The sequence below is a fragment of the Dermochelys coriacea genome, chromosome 5 (assembly GCF_009764565.3).
Source record: "Dermochelys coriacea isolate rDerCor1 chromosome 5, rDerCor1.pri.v4, whole genome shotgun sequence".
In the NCBI taxonomy this organism is placed as follows: Eukaryota; Metazoa; Chordata; order Testudines; family Dermochelyidae; genus Dermochelys; species Dermochelys coriacea.
In genome coordinates, this window is record NC_050072.1 from 121,517,219 (window position 1) to 121,540,426 (window position 23,208).

The following is a 23,208-nucleotide window of genomic DNA, read 5'->3' on the forward strand; positions in this document are numbered from 1 at the left end:
GATACTAAAAAGTTGGAGTGGGCTGGCCATGTTCTCATACCTCCCATTGCTCTGGTTGTTGTCCTGATGCTTTGCAACCTAAAAGGTAGAGCGAGCCTGTCACTAAACTCCAGATCCAAAGTTATAGCTTGCGCCTGTCTTGAATGGGCTGAATCTGAGCGCCTGAAATTTAGAAAGATTTGGATTCAGAGCTGGGTTTGACTCCCTCCTCTCTGATTTGGATTCAGATCTAGATGTTGAGTCCCTCTTCTGTTGGTCTGGTCTGGTCATTAGCTTTTCTCAATATTTTGATACTTTCAGTGTTCATCATTGTAAAGATGACCTGAAGACCAAGCATTTCCTGGCAGTTAACAACAGACTGAAAGGACTGAGGCATAAAGCCAAGGGCTCCCACCCCCATCAGCCAGCTATTTACTGGCTGGAGATCCCCACCACATATGTCATGTATTGTATTAAAACCAGCTGCGGGGTAGAACTTGCAATGGCAAGTGTTTATATAGGAACTACACCACATCTGACATTGCAGAAGGTGCGTATAATACTCACTAAGTCAATCACACAACACTTACAATAGCAAGCAGTTTGCTTGTGAGCTGGGATAGTTCCAAATGAAGCTGACGATTCCAGCCGCCTGTTAATGAGTAACTGCTAAGGCTCAGGCAATCTTCAGTGTCCATTCGGAAACGGTGCATAAAATTGCGTAACCATAACTGACCATTCCAGTTAATATTAGTTGGGTGCAAAGAATGTAAACATTAACTTTGCTTGTAGATGATTACCCTGTTCAGTCTGTCTCAGTTTTGCACCTTTTTTTGAGGCCTTGTTTCTATAACCTGGCTGTCCAGAGAAACGATTTACAGTATTTATGAGGCATTATGACCTTGTGTATGCGTGAAGGTTAAAGGTGTGACATGACTGTGCACACAGCTGAGCCTAATTAGCCATTTGTGCAGCCTATCACCAGTTTGTGTTTACAGCTTCATAAATTGCAAGTGCAAATTAGCCAGGGCATTTGCATGCACATTTACCTGGCTAGCTTGTCTGAAAATCTGACCTTTGATTGTGTAAAAAACAAGATTTTACAAAGCCTGAGAGCAATAGAAATGCTTCAGTGATGTTTTTAGAGGAAAATGAAAACATATTTTTTTTAATAGAGAAACACCCCATGTAGCATTTTCAAACCTATCACTGCAGAACTGAGGGACAGATTTTTAAAGGTATTTATGCACCCAGAGATGCAGATACACGCCAAGTGGGATTTTCAAAAGCACCTCAGTGGCTAACTCCATTGAAATCCCATTAAATGCTTGATATCACTTTAACAGTAGATTTGATGGACCTGGTAGTAAGGGGAAGATTATGTAAATATGCCAGAGGGTGGATGTGATTGGCACAACATCAGTCGTGTAAAAACATACTTATGAGCTCTGCAAAACCTAGGGTCTGTACAGCTGTATTTAGGAATGTGTTAAAAGGAAGGTTGTGGATGCTGTTCAAAAGCTTTCTTTGATTTTTCTTGAGTTTTAAACAACAAAATAAACAAGCAACGCAGGGGAGAGGTCTAAAAATTATTATTATGTAGCATTGTGTTAAGTATGACAGGATGGAGAATTAAAAAGAGGAGACGAGAGTAAAGAGAATAGAAAAAAGTAAGAGAAGGCACATGGTACATGGGATTGGTACAGTGCTATTTACATTTAGTATTCACCTCAGCTTTATTTGTTCAAGAGTTTCAGTCATAGTTACATCTTTTCCGTCATTATTTAATTCCACAAACAGAGCCAATTTTCTTTTTTAAAACGAGTCTTGAGTTCCATGCACAAATATGTGCATCCATTTGCATGCTTACATTTGGTTATGTAATTACCACATTCCAGCATGCCCATTGGGTGACTATGCCTACGAAGAATTAGTTAGGCAGTCAACTAGCCCTGTGTGCGTGGAAGCTCCCATTTCCTGTCTCTTTTAGGATTTTGCATAGTGCTGATGATGACTATAGTATATGAGGCCTAAATGTTTCAGTATGGTTAGTGATCATCAGTTTTTGGGTGCTCAGCATGAGACACCTGAAAGGGTTTCCAGGCAGCTGGTGCTCAGTACTTTCTAAAAATCAGGCCCCTTTAAGGCATCTCAACTTGAGCACCCAAAAATTCAGGCACCTAATATCACAAGTCACTTTTGAAAATTTAGGCCTGAGCACTTTTGCAATGTATACGTACAGTCTCAATGACTGTGCACTCAAATGCACATGTGCTATAGCCTGCACCTTTTTTCTGCATGGATCATGAGCATGGACCATTTCTGTGCGGCCCTTTGTGGCTGGACCAAGTATTTGTGACTTAGCCTTTTCAAAAGCATTTGACGAGCATGGGCTGCATTTTTAAAACTTTTTAAATTAATTGAGGCTGAGATCCTCACCCCCACTCCAGCCTCTTTACACCATGTAAAAGGGCCGAAGCAGCTTCAAAGGGCCCCAAAAGTCCTGATTCTGGGCATAGAAGGGATGCTCGCGACATAGGCACTGCAGAGACAGCCATGAGGCTGCCTTTTAAGGGTCCCTTAATAAGCCCTGGCATAGGTGGCTTGCTGGGGGCCAGGCCACAAGATACAATACTGTGGAGATTCCAGGCAGCAGCACGGCCCATAGGGCAGTGCCAGGAGGTTTTAAATAGGTCCCCAGGGCTGTCTAAGTTATATTGGAGGGCCCAGAAAGCCCGGCTTCTGGACAGTGCAGAGGAACTTAAACCCATCTTAAAGCCTTCCTTCATCCTACAAGTTCTGAGCCACACCTCTTGAAGGTGAGCACAGAATCCTACCGTGTGTCTTTTTATTATCTGCAAGGCTGCCACTTCATTTAGTCTGTAGTTACCATAGCGCTAGCCCTAAGGCAGAATTCATCATTTTGCAACCACAATGGCACAAAACCCCCACAACTCCAGGAAGAATAGTGTATGAACTCAATCTCCGTTCTGATAAGATTCAGGGCTATCCATTCCGGTCTCAAGGTAAGATTTACATTGAATATTAACTCAACACTGCCAAATACATCACTTCAGAAGGTCACAATCTCTGGACAATCCCATAACATTCAAAAGAGTCCCTGATGCACCAGAATCTGTATCCTTTATCCCCACCTTCATGCAGAGAGGCAGGAGCCCACTTTGCAGGAAGGATCATGTTCTGTGGTGTTAATGAGAGGTGCTAGAAAGAAGTTTTACACATTTTGATCTATAGCATTCCACGTATTTCCAAGCAAAACAGGGAAGGAAAGTAGAGAGGAAAGGGGGAAAAAAACAAGGAGAAACTGAGGGAGGGGAACAAAGGGAGAGGAAGAGAAAAAGTGCAAGGAGAGACTGGCAGAGCAAGGTGGCCGTGCCAGAACAGATCATTTTCCGGCATTCAGGGGCAAAGGAGTTCATTTTTATGGATCTATGCTCTGAATGTGATGTAGCACAGAAAGAACAATAGATCTTCCCTAGATGAGCCCCATCTGTTACAATGCTGCTTCTGAGAAACTCCCACAAAGCACTCTGTCTATGTTCAGTCCCTCACTGTCGAAAGGGGAATGTCATTCAATTTGAGCAGCGTGCCAAAAGGCATTAGGCAAATAAGTGTTTGCATCCAGATCAGATGTTATTAAGATGTTTGAATGGCATTAGTCACAGAGCATTTTGAAACTGCATGTTGGGTGCTGTATTGTTTATGGTATTGGTCAAAAAAAAATTTCAGCTGCCCAAGATTTTAGTCCGCAGTCAAAAGCAGTGCCACATTTTTTAATGCCTGTACAGTACACTTTTATTTGTGGTATACCATTCTTTCCCTCTTTATGTACCAGAGAAGGAACTGGGCCAGAACCCTGTAACAAAAGACCCCAGAACTTTGGAGACGTTCCAGTCTGGATCTAGATCTAAATGAATGTAAGTCTCAGGCCTATCTCTAATATGTAAGGCATATTTAACAGAATTCTACTCTGTATGCTATTGAGCCCTCAGAGAAGAATGTTTTTATCTAATTGGTGCTTGAAGCTTCTTTACATTTGCTCGTAAAGTTAGAGGGCATGTTTGATCTCACACCAGCTTTAATACTGATGTGTTACTCCTGATTTACACCAAGCTAAGTGAGATTAAAACACATAGCTCCCATGCTTTATTATTGAAGAAAATGTAAACTGTCCTAAACTTAATGGGGCAGATTCTGCCAGTCTTATATTGAGTGGTACTTTCTCTGAGAATAGCCCTGTTGATTTCAGTGGGACTCCTTGCAGAGTAAAGGACTGCTCAGTGTAAATAAGGGAGGTCGAGTCTAGCTCTAAATATTTTTGTTATTTCCAGGTACTCACTTAGTTTTTGATAAGCTAGCTAAATTTTCAATTCATTTACACAGGGGTAACTCCGCTGAAGTCAGTGGAATTCTTCCAGATTCACACTCAGGGCAAGGTGATCAGAATTTGACCCAAAAGCCCAGCTTCCTGCCTGGATGGGAAAACCCCAAGCTTCCAAGCACTGGGAACGAATGTGTTTTGTATAAACACCAATACTTCCTGGAAGAGCATATCTAAAGAAAGCATGACCAAATACAACCTGCTCATATGGACTTCTATATGTATCTGCAAGCTAGGCACTTCACTGAAGCTATGCTCAGAGAGAAACAGTTATTTGTTCCTCCCTGAAAGAGGAGGCTTTTCAGAACAGCAAAACACTCAAGCACATTCTCTCTAAAATATACAATGGCCTGATAGAACTTTTCCTTCATTATCACATTGCCTTTAGCATGCCTCAGGAAGGAAATCCTCAAGATGTCCTTCACAGAGGAGCAGTGCACCAATGTCCTGACATACCTGCTCTCAGCAAACAAATACAAATGGAGGCAATATTTAATATTAATAATGTAATTTACATAGGTCACAAAGCACCCCATGACAATAAACTGTTATTGACTGGGCCTCTCGGCCTTTCTCCTCTTTTCTGGAGGAAAAATTCTGGAAAAAAGAGATGGCTTTACTAAGGAAAACATAGACCTAAGTACTAACTGTAATCTTGCCCCTCCATCTTACATGCTTATATGGTCTCCATTACCGTAATATGTTAGCACCTAATTTTTTTTAATGTATTTATCCTCACAACACCCCGGGAGGTAGGGCAGTGCTATTATCCCCATTTTAACACAAGAGGAACTGAGGAATAGAGAGACTAAATGACTTGCCCAGGGTCACAGAGGAAGCCTGTGGCAGAGCAGGGCATTGACCCTGGGTCTCATGTTAGCATCCTAATCACGGGATAACTGGGAATCCAAATCAAAAATCCCTGAAATCAGTGGGAGTCTTTCTATGGGGAGGAGTGAGTATTTAGGAGGCCCAAAAAACTCGATGCTGGTTGTGGGCAATCGAAGTCTATTCATTAGATAGATTGTGGCAGAAGAAGGAGGCTGGAGTACAATATTAGTAATACTGGACTCTTACATAGCACCTTTTTTCTACACCTTGCAAAGGTGGGTAAGTATCATTAGCTCTCTGTTTACTGATGAGAAAGTGTCAGCCACAATGTTTACCTACCTTTGAATGCTCAGAACACTGTATAAAACCTTGTAAGGCGGGAAGAATATTACTTTTAAAAAAATAAGTTTGTTATTCCTGGAGGGCACTCAAAGCATCCAGGCATGTACCACCTGACAACCTGCTTGGCCCCAGTCTATTCCTAGGAGGCTGTCACTGATTTAAGACCTTTGTGCTGAACAAGTATTAAAATCTGCAAAGCATAGTCCATAGCGGACTTCTTGGTAGGTTCTGTTCTTCACCTCTCCCAGCCTCTGAGAAGCTCTTTGAGGGTATTATTTTTCCTTTACACCCATCTCTCCTATGTTAGTGTTGCAAAGCTTTGGGAAATAGGAGTGTCTAGAAGTATGCTCTGAATATGGCCAGGTGTTAACTTAGTTTTATCTCCTACGCCAGCTCCTTCCAAAGTTGAGTGCCCTTGACTGACAATGCTTTCTTGCTGACTCATGAGATTCATATTAGGTCTAAGAAGCTGTATTGTCCCAGAAGAGTGCAGCTGTCTCAAGGAATAGTTAGATGGTAGTCTCTGAGGTAGCTGGGTCCTGCAGATTAAGAGCAAGGTCTTAAACATGGAACAGAAGTGAATCAGAGCCAAAGGACGATGTAGAGCACCATTTTTCTGTGCTCTCAGCAGCTCCAGTTTAAGAGGGGGCAAAGCCACGATTGTAAGGACATGTGCTGATCGAGCGCATTTCCTGGAGCTGGTTTCTTCTGGAGCTCCAGCTGGAATTTAAATCTGTTGTCTCCTACCTGAACCCATAAGGGAGTTGTGGGGAGGAGAGGGCATCATCCCATCCCTGGGATCAATGTCGCCCTTCAGCATAGTAAATGGCTTTAAGTGAAGCAGGTGTATATAGCACCCTCTTCCACTGCATGGGAGAGAATCTTGCCCAGAGATTCCAGGGAGAAAAAAGAGGCAAACCAGTAGAGCATCTAGGAAAGGAAAAGGCAGGTTGGAAAGAGTAAAACAAAACAAAACAAAGGGACCCAAGATAACAAAAGAAGAAAAAAGTTGCAGAGGGACCAAAACAAGAGAGAGGAAGATGGTGCAACAGGGCTAGTAAAGAGAGACAATCAAATCAACAATATTTTTTTATTTTTGTAGTGATGTAGTAAGCTACCCACAAATCCCCAATATAACATTTTAATAGATGTATGTTGGAGAACATAGGGATAGGTGAGGTATTATCATGTTTTGACTGTCCACATGAGAACATCAGGCAGAAGGATGAGGTGAGGCCAGAAACACAGAGGTGAGGAACTGGGTCCAAAACCTTTTTTTATTTGGCTGATGGAGGTGGAGGCAACAAGCTACCAGAACCCCAGACTGTCACATTCTGAGGTGCAGTCCAGACTAGTGAGTGGTTGTGTCACTGCCTACCCTGTAACCCTGAGTGCTTCAAAAGGTGCTGCGCGGCTGTGGTTCTCCTTTCAGGATGCTCCCAGCCAGTATACATGCCTGCACTGTGTGTGGGCTCAGCAGCTCTGATTCAGCAATTCTGATCCCAGCAGCCTGCTTGTTACCCCCCCAGCCACACTCTGCATACAGCAAGATGACCCCAACACACTCCTAGTGCTGAATTTTCCCAAAACTGTGTGCTCTGTGAAGCCCATCCCTCTTCTGGACCATTCAGGGAGAAACTTGGTTCATTTGCTCCTTAAAAGAGACAAAACCCAACAGCCTGCCACAATAACTGGAGTTAGCAGTACTTTAAAGCAAACACTGCAGTGCATTGGTTTACATTAAAAGTAAAACAAGTTGATTAACAAAATAACAATTACAGGAGCAGGCAGGTGATGTTCTGTGGCCTCTGATGTGCAGGAGATCAGACTAGATGATCATGATGGTCCTTCCTGCCCTTAACGTCTATGAGTCTAAAAGGAGGTAGGATTTTAAGTGAGTTCAAGTATAAAGGATAGAGTTAGAAGTTACAAGCAAATAAAAGTGAAAAACACTTTCTAGAGACTAAGGTTTAACAGAACAAGCTACAGCCTTCGTTCAAGGTAGATGTCTTACCATCTACCTTCCAGCATGATGCCTGACCAACCCCTTTAGTCAGGATCTCCCACAAAATCCAAAGTGCTCAGTTCCTTTGTCTTCTTGCCCCTGCCTTTATAGTCCAGTGAACTTTTGAAATGGATGATTACCCCACAAAGTAAAATTCATGCAAGCTGTGGGGGAAAGCAGCATGGAGTCTGCTGGTGAAGGAAATTCTGCTGGTTTCGTCCCCCACTTGGTGGTGATTGCTAAAATGCAAATTACTTAGTTCCTCCCCTCAATGCCCTGCAGTGTAATTGAATGAACATTAAACATGTGACTGAAACTCCTCCCCCTATCATGACAGTGTGAGGTTTTGCCTCTACCCCTTGTTAGCTCAATAGATCTGCTTATGCAATATGTAAATCCATTTTCATTGTCTTTCAAAAGTAACTCCCTGGTGGGGAAACCACATCCCTTTGTCTAGAGTAGAATAACTCCTGCTCAACTGGCAAACACAGTTTGAGAACCATAATTTTAGTTTATGTCTATAACTTTGCATCAGTTGCTTTCATCTACATTATATGATGATAATAATAACCGGTGAGTTATGAGCTTGTTATTGATATCTGGCATGATACATATCAGGTATGTTTCATGACATTAAAGAATTGGGGTACACTAGAACTTGGCAAGCCAGCTGAAACTCACTACCAGATACCAATGAGCCTCTTGCCCTCTTGGTTGGAGTGCTGTTACAGTAACAGACTGTGTTACTATATTAAAAGTTGTTAACCCTGTCAGTGCCGGATATCTTTGAAACTTTATTTGGGTTTCAGTTTTCATGTATTCTATAAGCAGGCTGTATGACTACCAGCGGCCTGATTCCCAGTTCTGTATGAAATCTGCACAGCACAGAGAGAGAGGAGATAGAGAGGCTTTATGCCACCTTTGTACTTCTTGGTATTCTGGGCCCCAAGAGTACTCTAATTTACAATCAACTGTCCATGGATACAAGGGTATGCTCTGGCAGTTGAGGGTAGCAGAACACAGCAGTGCTTTCTTCCTGGCTATGCCTCCATCACAGCCCTACCCCAGACATTAAGAAGGGGCATGTAGCACCATTATGCCAGTTATGCACCACCCAGAGAATCCCCTTACACAATTATCCACTCTCTGAAGCCTCTGGTTTTATGACCCTTTATGCTGTCAAAGTGGTGTAAAGTGGCCCTGGGCATATCGTTGGCATGTATGAGAGAGATATTGATCCTCTTCACAAAAGGAGAGGAATAAGTAAAGGGCAATAAAAGCGCACCGTAAAGACTACGCAGCATCTCCCAGGCAGAATAAATCACCTGGGAGCTTGGTACATGGTGAAAATCCTTTAAAGACACAAGGACAGCCTATGGAAATGAAATAATAAATTGACATCTTTTGCCGGAAAGAAGGTGTGTAACTAAGCAGTACAATAACTGTGAAGCCATCTGATAAAGAACCAGGGATTTCCCCTAAAGCTTGGTAAAAGGGGATATCTGTTTCTACTGGAACAAAAAGAAAGGGTCTATTATGAGTTAGAAATATTTTATCTTTACAGTCAAACATTTATCTGTTTGCCAGTTAAAATTGTTCTTATTTTTCTCATTAACAATCAATTTAACATTTTGTATTCCCTTTGGCTTGGGCTCCACCAACCTCTAAACCATGTATATTTTATAGGGTACAGATATTTATATCATCTGAGTGCAAAGGATCTGAAAATCTATTCATCTTGATAATCTGTCTACAATTATAGGGACACCAATAACCCCGGTATCTAGAGTGAAAAGACAATTTGCACAACTACTGAGTCACATTTTAAAATCACTCAACTTAATTCATTCCAGGATTTTAAAGCATGCAGCAAACACCGAAACACATGCAATGAGCCCCAAAATACACCCCTCTAAAATAATAAAACTCAGAATACACCAAAACCCAAAATACACTATAAAATGTTATTTGAAAAGTTCCATGCAGTTTGAAAGATTTTAATGGGATTGTCCATTTTAAAAATGAGAAATATTTTTGAACCCAGTAGAATCTTTCAAACTGGTGGAACTTTTTTAAGGGTATTCACTGTATCATTATTATTATTATAAATGTATAACCAGGTGTCATAAATATAAAGAGAAGAGTAACCACCTTTCTGTATACAGTGCTATAAAATCCCTCCTGGCCAGAAGCAAAACCCTTTCACCTGTAAAGTGTTAAGAAGCTAAGATAACCTTGCTGACACCTGACCAAAATGACCAACGAGGAGACAAGATACTTTCAAATCTGGAGGGGTGGGGGGAATAAAGGGTTTGTCTGTCTGTGTGATGCTTTTGCAGCTCAGAAATGTAGCCTTATACCTGTTAGTTAGTGAGTAAGTAATCTACCTAGAAATGTGTTAGATTTCCTTTTGTTTAATGGCTGGTAAAATAAGCTGTGCTGGATGGAATGTATATTCCTGTTTTTGTGTCTTTTTGTAATGTAAGGTTTTGCCTAGAGGGATTCTCTATGTTTCTGAATCTGATTACCCTGTAAGGTATTTACCATCCTGATTTTACAGAGGTGATTATTTTACCTTTTCTTTAATTAAAATTCTTCTTTTAAGAACCTGATTGATTTTTCATTGTTCTTAAGATCCAAGGGTTTGGGTCTGTGTTCACCTGTACAAATTGGTGAGGATTCTTATCAAGCCTTCCCCAGGAAAAGGGGTGTAGGGCTTGGGGGGATATTTTGGGGGGGAAAACATCTCCAAGTAGGCTCTTTTCCTAGTCTTTGTGTAAGATGCTTGGTGGTGGCAGCATACGGTTCAAGGATAAGGCAAAGTTTGTATCTTGAGGAAGCTTTTAACCTAAGCTGGTAAAAATAAGCTTAGGGGGTCTTTCATGCAGGTCCCCACATTTGTACCCTAGAGTTCAGAGTGGGGAAGGAACCTTGACACCAGGGCTAGTTTAATTTACGCATTACAAGTGACTACTTGAGATTTCATAATTTTAGGAAGTCTGTGGTCCACCACTGACTTGGCAACTCAGTAACCTCCCTGATTTCTCCTTCTGAAAACAAAAGAAGAGAAAACTTCATGGCAACTTGCAGGCTCTCAGAAAAACCGTAAATCATACAGAGTCGACTAAAACTACTTAAACAATGCACCCTGGCTGGATTTTTTCTAGTAATGTGAGCTGTAAATAGTGCTATGCTACAAACAGCAATATCAACAATGAACAGTGAGCAAGGAGTGAGGGAGGGAAAGCATATGACTTCTGAGTAGGGCCTGTGCATGTGAAATACTTCCTGGTCATCATTACACAGCAGTTTTTTCTGAAGTCACTGAGCTTTTAGCATAATGACAGGTTTCAGAGTAGCAGATGAAGTGAGCTGTAGCTCACGAAAGCGTATGCTCAAATGAATTTGTTAGTCTCTAAGGTGCCACAAGTACTCCTTTTCTTTTTGAGCTTTTAGCAGTCACTGAGAGCCATGAGCTATGTAAGGAAACGTAGGCCCGCCCTCAGCATGTTGCTGCGACTAATGCTGCATACAAGCATCTCTCACTGATCAAAAGTTGCTTCAACGCCAAAAATTCCACTAGCTACTGCCCTCCCTTTTTCGCCCAGGTGACAGAAAAGAGGCCCAGTTTAATTCCAGAGAAACAAACACATATAGGAAATATTTCCATCCATGTAATCATTTTTTATTTTCCATAATTAAAAAAAGAAAAACACCCTTTTATTTCTTAGCATCTGTTTTCAATTTCCTCAAAGACAAAATGCATTTGCACTATTACACTAAGCTTCTTCACCCAAACCTCAGCGTTCTTTTTTGCTTTATTTCTGCAAGCGCCCACCAAAGCACATCACCACCATTTTTAATTTGTACATTTTGAATGTATCCGTTTTGTATTTCTCTAATTTTTTTTTTTTTATCTGTAGCTTTCTGGTGTATTGTGTTTTCGTTTATATAGATAAATATGAATACATAAAAACCGCTTTCCTCAGAATATTTTAGTTGAAAATCTGCACGTCTTTAAACCAAAATATTCCAGGTGAAAAACCAAAACTATTCAGGATTTGAATTTCTACCCACAAATTGAAATTTGCTGTGAAATCCTCGCTTTTTTTTTTTTTTTTTAATATACTAGTTTTAGCGCCCTTTGTGGATTTGGAGGCTTTCATCTCCCTGGCCGTGATTTGGTTTGCAACACAGCTCACGCATTTTATTCCAAAAATTACCTCATTTAATGCTTGCCCCTAGGCATCCCTATTATTTCGGGGTAGGGGGACGTGCCTGCGCCCAGGTTAGCAATCGAAAGGGCAGCCGAGGGCATTGCGACCCGGTGTGCGGAGTTCCAGGGCCCCCCAGACTTGGCCCGGCTGTCACAGGAGAGGGGCGGCTAGGCCAAATCTGAGCTACTGGCTCTGTGAGCCCCACCTCACCGTGCCAGGAGGGGGGGAACTGGGGCAGGAGCAGCCACTGGGGGGTGAGGGTAGGCCAGGCTCACTCTCCTGCCCCCCTCCCGTGGGGCCTCCCCGCTGCAATTTGTTGGAAGAGCGGGGGCCTCGCTTGCAGATTTGGCCCGCCCCCCCCCCCAAAAAAAACACACTTGGTGCGGCCCTGCCCCAGGCAGGGGTTTGGCTGGCTTCGGCGAGGCCCTGTGTCGCTCCCAGGCTGAGGCAGGGGGCCTCTCTCCTTTGGGGCTGGGGGGGGGGGGAGGGCCAGTGGCCGCCGCCCCGCCTCACAGCTCAGCGGAGTCCCGCCGCCCAGCGAGCGAGCGAGCGCGCGCGCGGGGCGGGGGAGGGGGCGGGGGGGACACTAACCCGCGCCGCTCAGCGCGCGCCGAGCCGAGGGGGGGCGGGGGGGGGGAAACACGGACACCCGCGAGCACGACCTCCGCTACGTCAGCCGTTCGCGCGCAACCGCCTCCTCTGGAAAAAGGAGGGGCGGGGCGCGAAACGCGCGTGCGCCCTGAGGCCGGGAGGGAGGGGGGGGGGGCGCCTGGCCTCTATATAAGCAGGCAGAGCGGCGGCGCCACCCCACAGGCACTAGCGGTCCAAGTCTCAGTTCAGCGGCGTCTCGCGAGCGCAAGCCGGGCGGCAAAGATGGTGAAGACCGTGGGGAACCTGGTGAGCGGCTGTTAGTGGCGGGGCGGCCTTCGCCAGTGTCTCGGGGGCGGGGCTGGGGGTTCGGTGCTCGCGGGCTGCAGCCCCGCCTCGTGCCCGCGCCCTAGGGGTGAGTGGCCCCCGCTGCTGCTGGGGGGCGGCGGCGGCGTCCTCGGGGCCTGGGCCGCGTTGCAAGGCCGCCCCCACCCCATTGCTGCGGGGCGGGGCCTCGGGGAGCTGCTCTCCTGAGGCGCCTCTGGCTGAGCCGGCGGCCGGCCTGCGCGGGGGAGGGGATCCATTATCCCCCCCCCCCCCGCCCTCCGGCGGGCCCCCTTGTCGCGTGGGTGTGGAGTCCCCCCTCCCCCAGTTCCGGGTGGTTGGAGTGGCCCCGTTGCATGGCGCTGCTGCTCCTAGCTGCCAGTCAGTCACGCTGCAGCGAGGGTTGGCGCTGCCGGCCCAGCGGGCGCTGCCTCAGTTAATTTCAAAACAACTTCAGCAGAATCCGCTGTCGGGCACGCCCTGTGCTGTCAAAGTGTAGCTCCTGACCTGCCTCTGGCAGCGGCAGCCTTTTGAAGACCTTGATGAGGTCATGGCACTAATATTTTTGTCTACACTGTAAAGATGACTCTGATGAGTACGGCTTCGGTGTCATCGGTTGATTAGCTTGGCTGCTAGTGTAGTAGTGTAACAATTATAGGCAGCATGCAGATTCCCTTCGGGGGGGAGGGAAGGGGGGGAACATAGGTCACGAATGGTTCGCGTTCATCTGAGCAAGTATTTTGCCTAGCACTTGGGGAAGCGGAGTAAAAGGGGGACCCAGTGTTGACAATAAACCAGGTCACTTTACTAGTGGTCTTAAGTACTTGGCTTGTCACAAGATGGTGTTTCTAGAGAGGTTTCAGAGTAGCAGCCGTGTTAGTCTGTATTCGCAAAAAGAAAAGGAGGACTTGTGGCACCTTGGAGACTAACAAATATATTAGAGCATAAGCTTTCGTGAGCTACAGCTCACTTAAATGCATCCGATGAAGTGAGCTGTAGCTCACGAAAGCTTATGCTCTAATAAATTTTAGTCTCTCAGGTGCCACAAGTCCTCCTTTTCTTTTTGTTTCTAGAGAGCTATTCATGTGTATGCAAAGCTGCTGTGATTGTGTCCTCTTGATTTAAAACTTAAGATGTTAAATAAAAATTATTCTAGTATTGAATTGGGTCCTAGTTTCTTCGTGTAACCCAAAACTGGGTTTGCCAAGGTAGTCTTCAGCATAAAACTGAACCAGATCATACCCACTGGTCCCACCCTAGTGAATTCCATTGGCTTTAGGGCACTGGGCTGCAAGTTGATTCACCTGGTTTCCAGTTTTTGACACTGACCTCACACCTCTGCTTTTCCCCTTTGTTAAAATGGGGATATTTACCTGCCTTTTGTAAAGTGTTTTGAGATCTCTCATGGGTGAAAAGATTATTAAATGGGAATAAGCAAGTTTGTCTATTCTGATTATGAAACCATCTAATCGTAAAACGTGATAGTGTAGGATTTCCTCTGTGCTAATACCATTTTTGGTATTTCTAATGTCTAGGGGCCTATATAGCTTGAAAATAACTGTTGTCTTGCATGTTACTTGGGTACTCAAAGGAATGCATCATTTCCATTCATTTGGAGGAAGGGTAGGAAATATTCCTCTGTAAACTGGTTCAGTTTTAGCTTGGTCTTGCCGTATGTGCCACATGAAACAGGTTGTGCCTGAATTTTTCTGAGCAACAACTAAACACTGGAAATCTAGAACTACCATGCAATTAGAACTCTAATTTTGTCAGCACCTGAAACTGCTACATAGGGTCTTCGGCACTATTTTAGTTGGGTTGGAGAGCAGAAATCCTTTCCCTCCACAGTTGAAACCTAATTTAGTCTTGGAAAATGTACACCACAAAGGCTAACTCCATAAAATATCTTCAAAATAGGGAAGAAATTAGCTAGTGATCTCTGATCCAATCTCAAGAGTTAAAAACGCTAATAGGAACATGAAGCTGTGGTTGTGGTGTCTGTTATGTGAAAATATGATCAGTCTTTTTCTCTTGCTACATCATAGCTTCTGATCAGTGGAAACAAGTTATATTACATGATGTCTCGCTGAGAAATTCACATGGCTAAAGGCTCATGCCTGCTCTTATAAATAGAGTCAAGTAGTAGAATATAAATATCTATTCTACAGCTAATTGATAACTAGCATTGGTGAGTGTTTTTTGAGCTGGTAGAAAGCTGGGTAAGAAAGATGGCAAAAGGGCTGCTGATGCTGTTGGTTGGCTAGCTAAACTTGGTTCACCTGAGCGCTCACAATGTTATTTCACTGTAAATGAGACCATTTAATGCTCTCATCTTTATGTTAAGGTAAGCATTAATATTTTGGGAATTAAAGAATAAGTCACTTGGCTTGCAATCTAGGTATGTAGCCTCATAGCCTAAAACAGTCTGAACATCTATGTCCTTCCTTCCCAATGGTGTTCTTTTCTAAAGAAAAGGCAAACTGAACATTGGAACTCTTGACATGTCATGCAGACAAGCACTGAACCTTGCAAGAAAGCTTCCTTTTTATTGCAAAAGGCTGATCCATTTAAGTATGAAGACTAGAATTGGTTCTGTGGTGCAGTGTGGTTATCTTATACTTTGTTCAGAGACATGTAACTGAAGTGAGATGTGTAATTCCCATCTATCCATTTTGGATTGGGGGGAGATGCTATTTTGCTGTGAGAACAAAAGGTAGGGCTTTGATAATTATGGGCATAAGTCTACTGCTTTGGTGGTATTTAAGAGTAAAAGTTCTAAAATGTAGGATGGAAGAACTGGACAGACTTGACTGACTGCAGTTAAAATGGCATTTTCAGAACCAGTTGACTGGAAACAAATGTTTATATATAAGGAGAAGCGGTGTGTGTGTGTGTGTTTGTTTCTATCTGATTAGAATGATAATTCTAATAAAAGATACCCTCATGTATCAAACATACCAGAACACTGGTAGTCAGAAGCACCTGTTTCACTAGTTAGAGCAAGTATTTGATTAGAGCTCGACAAACTCTCTCCTTCACTCTTGCCTAACCTGCATGCCCAGTTTCTTTTTAATGCAAACTTAAAAAAAAAAAAAAATCCAGACTCAAGTAGTATTGCTTTGTTTGGCTTTGGGCCAGCTAGTACAACAAATCTGCTGCTACAACTTGGTGGGTAATTCCTACATGAGAACTTTTTCTGTTGCTGAAAAAGTAATAAGGTTACTGTAATAGCTTTTGGGTTGGTGTGGGAGACATTTTTTTTTTTTTGGACTCCTGCTAATGCATTAAAAATTCACTGATTCTAAAGAAAGTCTTGGTATGCAACACTGGCCATTAGGATTGAGCCACCAGAATATCCAGTCTGGAAACAGAGTATGAACTTCAAAAACAAGTTAGTCATAAAGAGAGGGGACTGATTAGAGCACACTTGCAAAAATAAAACTTGGTGTTGAATCTCTTCTCTCTACAGGAAGAATTTAAGTCTGAATTGAAATCTGCTGGTGATAAGCTTGTAGTTGTTGACTTCTCAGCCACATGGTGTGGACCATGCAAAGTGATCAAACCTTTTTTTCATGTAAGTAACAATTCCAAACTCAATACTCTGCTAGTTTTTACAGCTTAGGCATGACTAGTGCAATGCTATCTTACTATTAAAACTAGGTCACTATGGATGTTTGAACTGTCTTATGTTAGTTGATACTCATGCAGGAAGACTTGCAAGAAAACCTCAATTGTGACCTACGCGTGACTAACCAAAACAGTGATATTCCTAATATTGTCCAAACAATTCTTCACCACTCTTTTTAAAGCATTCTCCCTCCAAAAAAGTGAAATGCTCTTCACCACTTATTGTGGGGATCATAACAAACTGACCAAGGTCAAGAAGATTGAAATAAAATTCATTGTCTTTGCTGCCATAAGACAGCCTTGTCAAATGATTTTGAAGTCTAAATCTCAAATAACATTCTAACAATTGAAATGATAGAATAGGCTGAAATGATATTAACACTTATGACCCAAACTAGAAAAGTAAAGAACTGTAACCCTGCATGCGAACTCTGAATAGCCATCAGTGAAAACCAGTAATCATGATTCATTAGTGTAAAATGTGGCTGTATTCTATTACAAATGTGTAGCTGGGAAACTGTACTAATTTCCTGGTACACTAGATCCTCAGTTATGAACACTTCCAGAATGGAGGCTGTTTGTAATACGACCAAAACATTATGGTGGTTCTCTTAAAAGTTTTAAAACAGAACATTTACTGAATACAGCGTTGAAACTTTACTATGCGGAAGAAAAAGGCTGCTCCCCCTCCCCTTTTTTTTAGTTTAACACAGTACTGTACTGTTAGCTTTTTTTTGTCTCTGCTGCTGCCTGATTGCGTACTTCTGGTTCCAAATGAGGTGTGTGCTTGACTGGTCAGTTTGTAACTCTGAGGTTTTACTGTATCTGCTTATTTTATCAAGAGTAAACCTTTTTGATGAATGAACATACTTCACCTGTGACTCTCCAAAGTCTCAGCTCTATTAAAACTTTGTTCTAATTCTCTTGAGGAATTGAGTCAAACTTTCACAAATTATCAATTTTCTTCAGTCAAAAGAGAAACATTACAATCTTTTAAGCTATTAAAAAGGAATACATGTTTTGAGATACATGTACTCTTCCTTGAAATGAATCACTCTGTAGACCTGTAAATCTTACTCTTCAGCTGACTTGCAACTTGCTTAATGGTTTTAAAACTTAATTATTGTGGGTTAGGCACATGCAAATATAATTATCCTAGAGACAAATCTGTCATGTGACCTCATGGTTGAGGGAAATGCCTTAAGTTCCTAATAAAAGATCTTAGTAAAAAGCATTTGAAACTAAAACGTACTGCTAAAAATCTTAAAATGACTTCTATGGTACACGTAAGTGAACTCTTGACGCTCCAGCTAGTGACATCATTGCTCTATGGCAAATGAAACATCTACTTTTTAGTAAAAGATACTAACTGGTAAGATTTGTTTTTCCCCAAATGGGGCTCTTTTATATAAGACTATCCTAGAGCACTCTTAAACAAGGTTTATGTGAAATAAAAACTGCAATTTTAACACACTTTTTTTGGTGTTTTTAAAATTTTAGAGTCTTTGTGAGAAGTTCCCAGACATAGTGTTTCTTGAGGTTGATGTGGATGATGCTCAGGTAAGGTCCTCAAATAGACAGTATACTTGTTGGTGCACTGTGGCAGAATTGACAGTAAAGGTTGTTTGCCATGCAACGTAATACTGGGAAACTTGTCTCCTAAAAACTTGAGGTGGACTTTGCTCTCAAAATGAGTCAGTCTCTGCAACAGTGGTTACCTAGAGCAAGAAACTAGGGATTAATTATTTCTAAAGGGGATATTTTAGTCCCCCTGTTGGAGAAATGTTGAATTACTATCATGTACTTTAATTCCTAGAAAGAAAAGGAGTACTTGTGGCACCTTAGAGACTAACAAATTTATTGTTAGTCTCTAAGGTGCCACAAGTACTCCTTTTCTTTTTGCGAATACAGACTAACATGGCTGCTACTCTGAAACTTTTAATTCCTAGCAAACACTAATTTGACAAGCGATCGGTCTGATTGCTTAAGTGATCTTGATCCTGTACTCCTTGCATATCCAAAGCTCCTGTTGTCCTCAGTGCATGTGAATAACAAATTTGATAAATAGTCAAACTAGACTAAAATATCAATTTTAAAGTCTCATGTTAATATGGAGATTTCTCTAATATCTGGAATCAAGCCATCTTAAAGTGAAAACTTGAGTTCCTTTTCAGTTCTTCTAATGAAGCTAAGATCCTTTCAGGAGACTTCTTATGTTCCTAAAAGCTCATCAGGGTTTCAGCTGGCTATCTGTCAGTTAGGGATTGTCTCTTGCACCTCTATCTATTGTATTCTGGGTTTTTAATATCCTTTTAATATCCTTCCTCGGAAGCATTGGGGTGACCATTGCTGCAGATGGGACATTGGATGGTGAGGGACAGGGCTCTGAGGTGGTATCACTGTGCAGTCTCGGGTGCCTGGCTAGCTGGTTCTTGCTCACATGCTTGGGGTGTAACTGATTGCCATGTGTGGAGTTGGGAAGGAATTTTCCACCAGGTCAAATTGGCTGTGACCTTGATGGGATGGGAGGGGAAGGGTGTTGTCTTCCTTTGCAGCATGTGGATGCGGGTCAGTTGCCAGAATTATCTGGGTATATTGCACAGTCACTGCCATGCCATTGTAGGGGCCTTGGGAACAGATGCACCTTGATCCTTGCTTTTGTTGCTTGTGGCATAAGTCTAGTCTCTTGTGGGTTGTAATACTTTGGTCAAATTTCAGTTGTTGGGTGTATTGTGCAGGGATGGCCTACAACATACAGGAGGTCAGACTAAGTGGTCTGATCCCTTTTTGACCTTTAACTCTGATAACTGCTCAAAGGTTCCACTTGGCCCTCATATAAGTAATGCAACAAATGTTGCCTTCTAAAGTACTTATGCTGTAGGCTTGTCTGTGTATTGGCAGTATTGCTAGCTTGCCTGAAAATCTTGTTTAGAACCTGTGGTAATCTTTCACTTGGCTCCCATAGTTTCCTAATGTTATAGAGGGGAAAACTACCTACTTATGTATTTGTCTTCCTGTGCTCCTGCTGTGAAGGTACCTTGAATAGCATAAGCACTGCTCTCTGCAGGGGGTGTAGCCAATCTAAATTTCACTCCCCCTCTCCTTTTCCCCCCATCTTTCAGTTAGATAACTTAAACAACCTTTGATTAGATATCTGATCTATTACAGCTGATGCATCTCACCTGAAGCTATTCTGTGCTAGTGATAAACTCTTCTTGAGTGGTAATAAACAGCAGGAATGCTACTCATTGCTTAAAAGTACTTGTCCTTTTGTAATGAATGATAAATACTTCTAATTGGAATATCTTCATAAGCCTTTCCGATACAGGTTCTTACTTCCACCTGTTCCAATTAACATCAGACTGCAAACCTGGCTGACTAGTAGATGCTTTTGTATAACAAACTCATTAGGCAGACATTCAGCTGTGAAATTACCTTACAAATAAGGCATGATATGGGAGAAAGTTAGCTTCCTCTAGTATTGTGCTACTTTCTGCAGGAGTAATCGGTCTTGTTTCTGTTTAAACAAATCCAGCAAAGAGGATGAAACCACTGCTAGTTGTAAATCCAAAACAGGAAGACTATAGTATATCCACATAACTGACCGGTCTTAAACTGACCAGAGTGTAGCAAATTACTTGGTTCCCTTTCATTTTCTTTAGGTTACAAATCTAATGTCTGGTTAGTTATGTTTAATTTGTCAAGCTAAAATTGCAGTGAAACTTTTTTTTTAGGACATTGCTTCAGAGTGTGCAGTCCAGTGCATGCCAACATTCCACTTTTACAAGCAGGGCAAAAAGGTAGGTTTTCAACATTCTTAGTGAAAGTGTATAGAGGTGGGGTGGGGGGAATACTGGATGCTGAAACACTAAATAAATATGAATTAAAATAACTACATGTACGGGGTCAGAAAAAACATCCTAATGAGATTTAACTCGGAGCTGCTGGAAGTTATTCTAGGGAAAAATAGAACACTGGGGCAAGTGACACCACACAATAGCTAGCCATTTCCTGAACATGTCTCTGGAGAAGTGCGCCTTGTCAAGCTCTCACAATAGCTTGCATCTCAATTTACCTCCTGAGCAATATAGTTCACTTACACTCTTAGAGAGCACAAATAGTTTTAAGTAGCCTCAGAAACAAGGAAGTTCATATTGGCACCCAAAGAGCAGGATAATGCCTAGCCTACAGCAATGGGTCACTAATGTTAGAAACAGACTACTTCTTCTAAATGATCTAACTGCATGTAGCAAGTTCTGGCAACACTCTAGGTTTGTATTCCAGGTAAATCCTAATGTGAAGCTATGATCCAGACTTTGAGCCTCTCTCTTCAGAACTTAGTATGTCTGAAACCTGCTTTATGCACCTATCCCAGCTGAAGGCCAGCTGGACTTAATTTTAATTACTATTCCTATCTTTTTTGGACCCAATCATAACTAAATTCATAACTTTTTTCAAAAAAAGCAAACTAATCTATTTATATAGAGGTGTTTAATCTTCAGCTATATGGAAAGGCTAAAGTAACACATTCAATACTTCTGCACAATAACAATTGTAATTACTGTAAATTATGGTACAGCTGATGCTTAAGTCTAAACTCCAGGTGCTATAATAAAGAGAACTTGGGCAAGACTTCTCATGTTTTCTTTCAACCTAGAGGTGAGCTTCTGGTTGGAATATCTGATTTAGTAACCTCATTTGGCTGTCTGTTTTCCAAAATCGCTTAGTTATGAAATAATTGGATGGATGGCTGTGCTCTGATATAAAACAGGTCCTTCATACTGACTCATCTTCACTGTGGGCTAGTGTATAACCAGACTTGCAGGCACATTGCTCAAATTTCCTTCATTTTAGGAAGGGCCTTCTGGGGTGGGAGCTTGGCTTTCAAAAACTAAATTTGCCCATCAGAAAATATGCCTCAAATGTTGGGTGGATTGAGTAGGTGGTTTCTATGTCTAGTGTAGACAACTCTTATCTTCTAGAATCTCTAGTAACTTTCTCTTTAAAACTAAATCTTTTTTGTTTCTGAGTTTGTTCCTTGTCCACAAATCTAACCCAGCTGGAGAACGTTTTCAAAGTGTTACCTAAAGTTAATTCATCTGGATATGAAGTGGTGTCATAACTCCTTAGTGCAGTAGGTAAAAAGAAATTGTCTTGCACCTGGAGTTTAACTGAATAGTTTAACTTCTTGTGGATAATATGCAAGATTTTCAGTAAGAAAAGTTTTATTCTATACAACTTAATATTTTTGAGCCAAGATTGGCATGGGATGTATAGCTGGTTCATATGAAATCTGTAAAACTGTAAGTAAGACTAGAGTCAGTAAAAGGTGATTGGAGAACAATATAGTAGGGTCTGGTCCAAAGTGTGTAAAAATACTTTGGGATGCAGAGCTGCAGAATACAAAAATCTGGAAAGCAAAACAATACTTCAGACCTCCAACACTGGACCCCTATTATCCTCTGACATAATATAGTATGGGACTAAAATTGCCAATATCTTTCCAGATTATAAAACTATTTGTGCTAAAATCACTGTTTTAAATGGCTATACTTAAAAAACCAAATTCTTGTTACAGGTGCATGAATTCTCTGGAGCAAACAGAGAGAAGCTGGAAGAAAGCATTACCAAGCTACGCTGATCAAACACTGAACAGTTAATGTTGACTGTTTATATATAGCCTGTAACTTTTTCTACTTATGGAATCTAATCAAGGTAGCTAAATATGTATCCAAAAATGTTGTCCCTTCAGACTGTAAATGAGTACAATAAAATGTAAATTCTTCACTTACAAAGACTGCTGTCCAGTGTGTGAAACTAGGCAGCTTGCCTAATATATAGCTGTATTTCTCCTGGGGATGGATGGCTAGGTGGTAATGTGGTGGTCTACTGGATCAAATGCTAGATATTAAGTTAATCCCCCCTCAATCCCTCTGAAGTACTCCCCTAAAACTAGATGGCTATTCTCACTAGTATTGACCTGCTTTGTACAGCATGAGATCGCTAATTTCCAGCAGTTTGTCCTGTTTAAACAAAGTTCTCGGTGCAAATAGTTCACCATATCCCATCTTAATCCAAAACACATGTTTTCCAGTAATAGCTGATTTGTACATGTAATGTATCCATCTTATTCTGCTCAGGTTTGGAGGTGCCAGCACTATGTTGTCCTCCTAATGTCTGACTAGAGGTACCAAAACTATAGCTTTAATGGCTTTAGAAGGTCTCTGTTAGAAAAACACTTTAGGATTCCATATTCAAAATGCTTCGCTTGCCTGGCTCAGAAGTAATATAGTGAGAACTATTTAATGCAAAAACTTGAAATGAGGGTGGGGAAGAGGGGTCCAAACAACCTTAGCAAGGTTGGTATGTGTTATCTGCTGTCAATTGGCTTCATTGTCTGGATGACTTCAGGTTGAAGCTTTTCTTTCAATTTGAGTCCACAAAAAGGTCTTTGGTGCTGTTTGCCACAAGATCCAGGGTCTGGTCTATTCCCCACCCTGTATTCAGTCCCCTGGGAATGCCCAAGGACCCACACCATTCCACAGGGGGCAGGCTCCTGTTCTCTGAGGTCTTGGGGCAGTAGCAATACCTGTCTGTTTTTAGTTCCCTGTGGCAAAACTAGACAAGCAAGACTTGTACAGTACAAGGCTCCTGCTGCCCTTTAGGGCACAATGCACTGAGTATTTGCATCTGCCTTCTAGAGTTTTAAGTGTTAAGTCATTGGGGTTTGCCTTGTTTCTTTGATTCTCAATTGATATGGGTTGATTCCACTAAGTTCTTTAATGACCCATTGGTGACACCAACACCTCATGTCTCTAACTCCAAGAGATGTTAACCTTTTGCTCCTCTTGGATAGCAATCAAAAGCACAAAGGGAAAGTGAGGCAGACACAA

General features: G+C 42.0%; 2 protein-coding genes and 1 long non-coding RNA gene across 5 annotated transcripts in view; 1 reads left to right on the forward strand and 2 right to left on the reverse strand.

Annotated features, from left to right (window-relative positions):
* Positions 1-1,556: 1,556 nt before the first annotated feature.
* PTGR1 (prostaglandin reductase 1) overlaps positions 1,557-23,208 on the reverse strand; it is a 68,323-nt gene continuing 46,671 nt past the window's right edge. Inside the window, exons 11-12 of the mRNA XM_043514153.1 lie at positions 5,548-7,426; positions 1,557-4,661 (exon numbers count right to left, since the gene is read on the reverse strand). Of these exons, the coding sequence (XP_043370088.1) occupies positions 7,412-7,426 (15 nt within the window). The 3' untranslated portion in view covers positions 1,557-4,661; positions 5,548-7,411. The remainder of the gene's footprint in view (positions 4,662-5,547; positions 7,427-23,208) is intronic.
* Positions 12,517-22,318, forward strand: TXN (thioredoxin). Of its 3 annotated transcripts, none has more exons than XM_043514155.1 (5): positions 12,517-12,673; positions 16,158-16,262; positions 17,816-17,875; positions 20,050-20,141; positions 22,309-22,318. In XM_043514155.1, exons 1-4 carry the CDS (start codon positions 12,650-12,652, stop codon positions 20,134-20,136), a joined length of 276 nt encoding a protein of 91 aa, XP_043370090.1. In that variant the 5' UTR covers positions 12,517-12,649; the 3' UTR covers positions 20,137-20,141; positions 22,309-22,318. The 3 variants fall into 3 exon arrangements, with proteins under 3 accessions (XP_043370090.1, XP_043370091.1, XP_038257508.1); XM_043514156.1 differs by lacking the exon at positions 22,309-22,318 and adding an exon at positions 20,893-21,429 and having other exon boundaries at positions 20,050-20,115; XM_038401580.2 differs by lacking the exon at positions 22,309-22,318 and adding an exon at positions 21,894-22,106 and having other exon boundaries at positions 12,518-12,673; positions 20,050-20,115.
* Positions 16,157-18,599, reverse strand: LOC122460120. The gene is made up of 2 exons (XR_006281210.1): positions 18,252-18,599; positions 16,157-18,118 (listed from the first exon to the last, which is right to left on the reverse strand). It is a non-coding gene; the product is annotated as an uncharacterized LOC122460120 (long non-coding RNA).

Excerpts from the sequence above, each read along its gene's own strand:
- TXN (XM_038401580.2), top strand. The coding sequence starts at position 12,650 with ATGGTGAAGACCGTGGGGAACCTG. Across the intron at positions 12,674-16,157 it reads TGAAGACCGTGGGGAACCTG|GAAGAATTTAAGTCTGAATT; the intron begins GTGAGCGGCTGT and ends TTCTCTCTACAG. Across the intron at positions 20,116-21,893 it reads TTTACAAGCAGGGCAAAAAG|GTGCATGAATTCTCTGGAGC; the intron begins GTAGGTTTTCAA and ends TTCTTGTTACAG.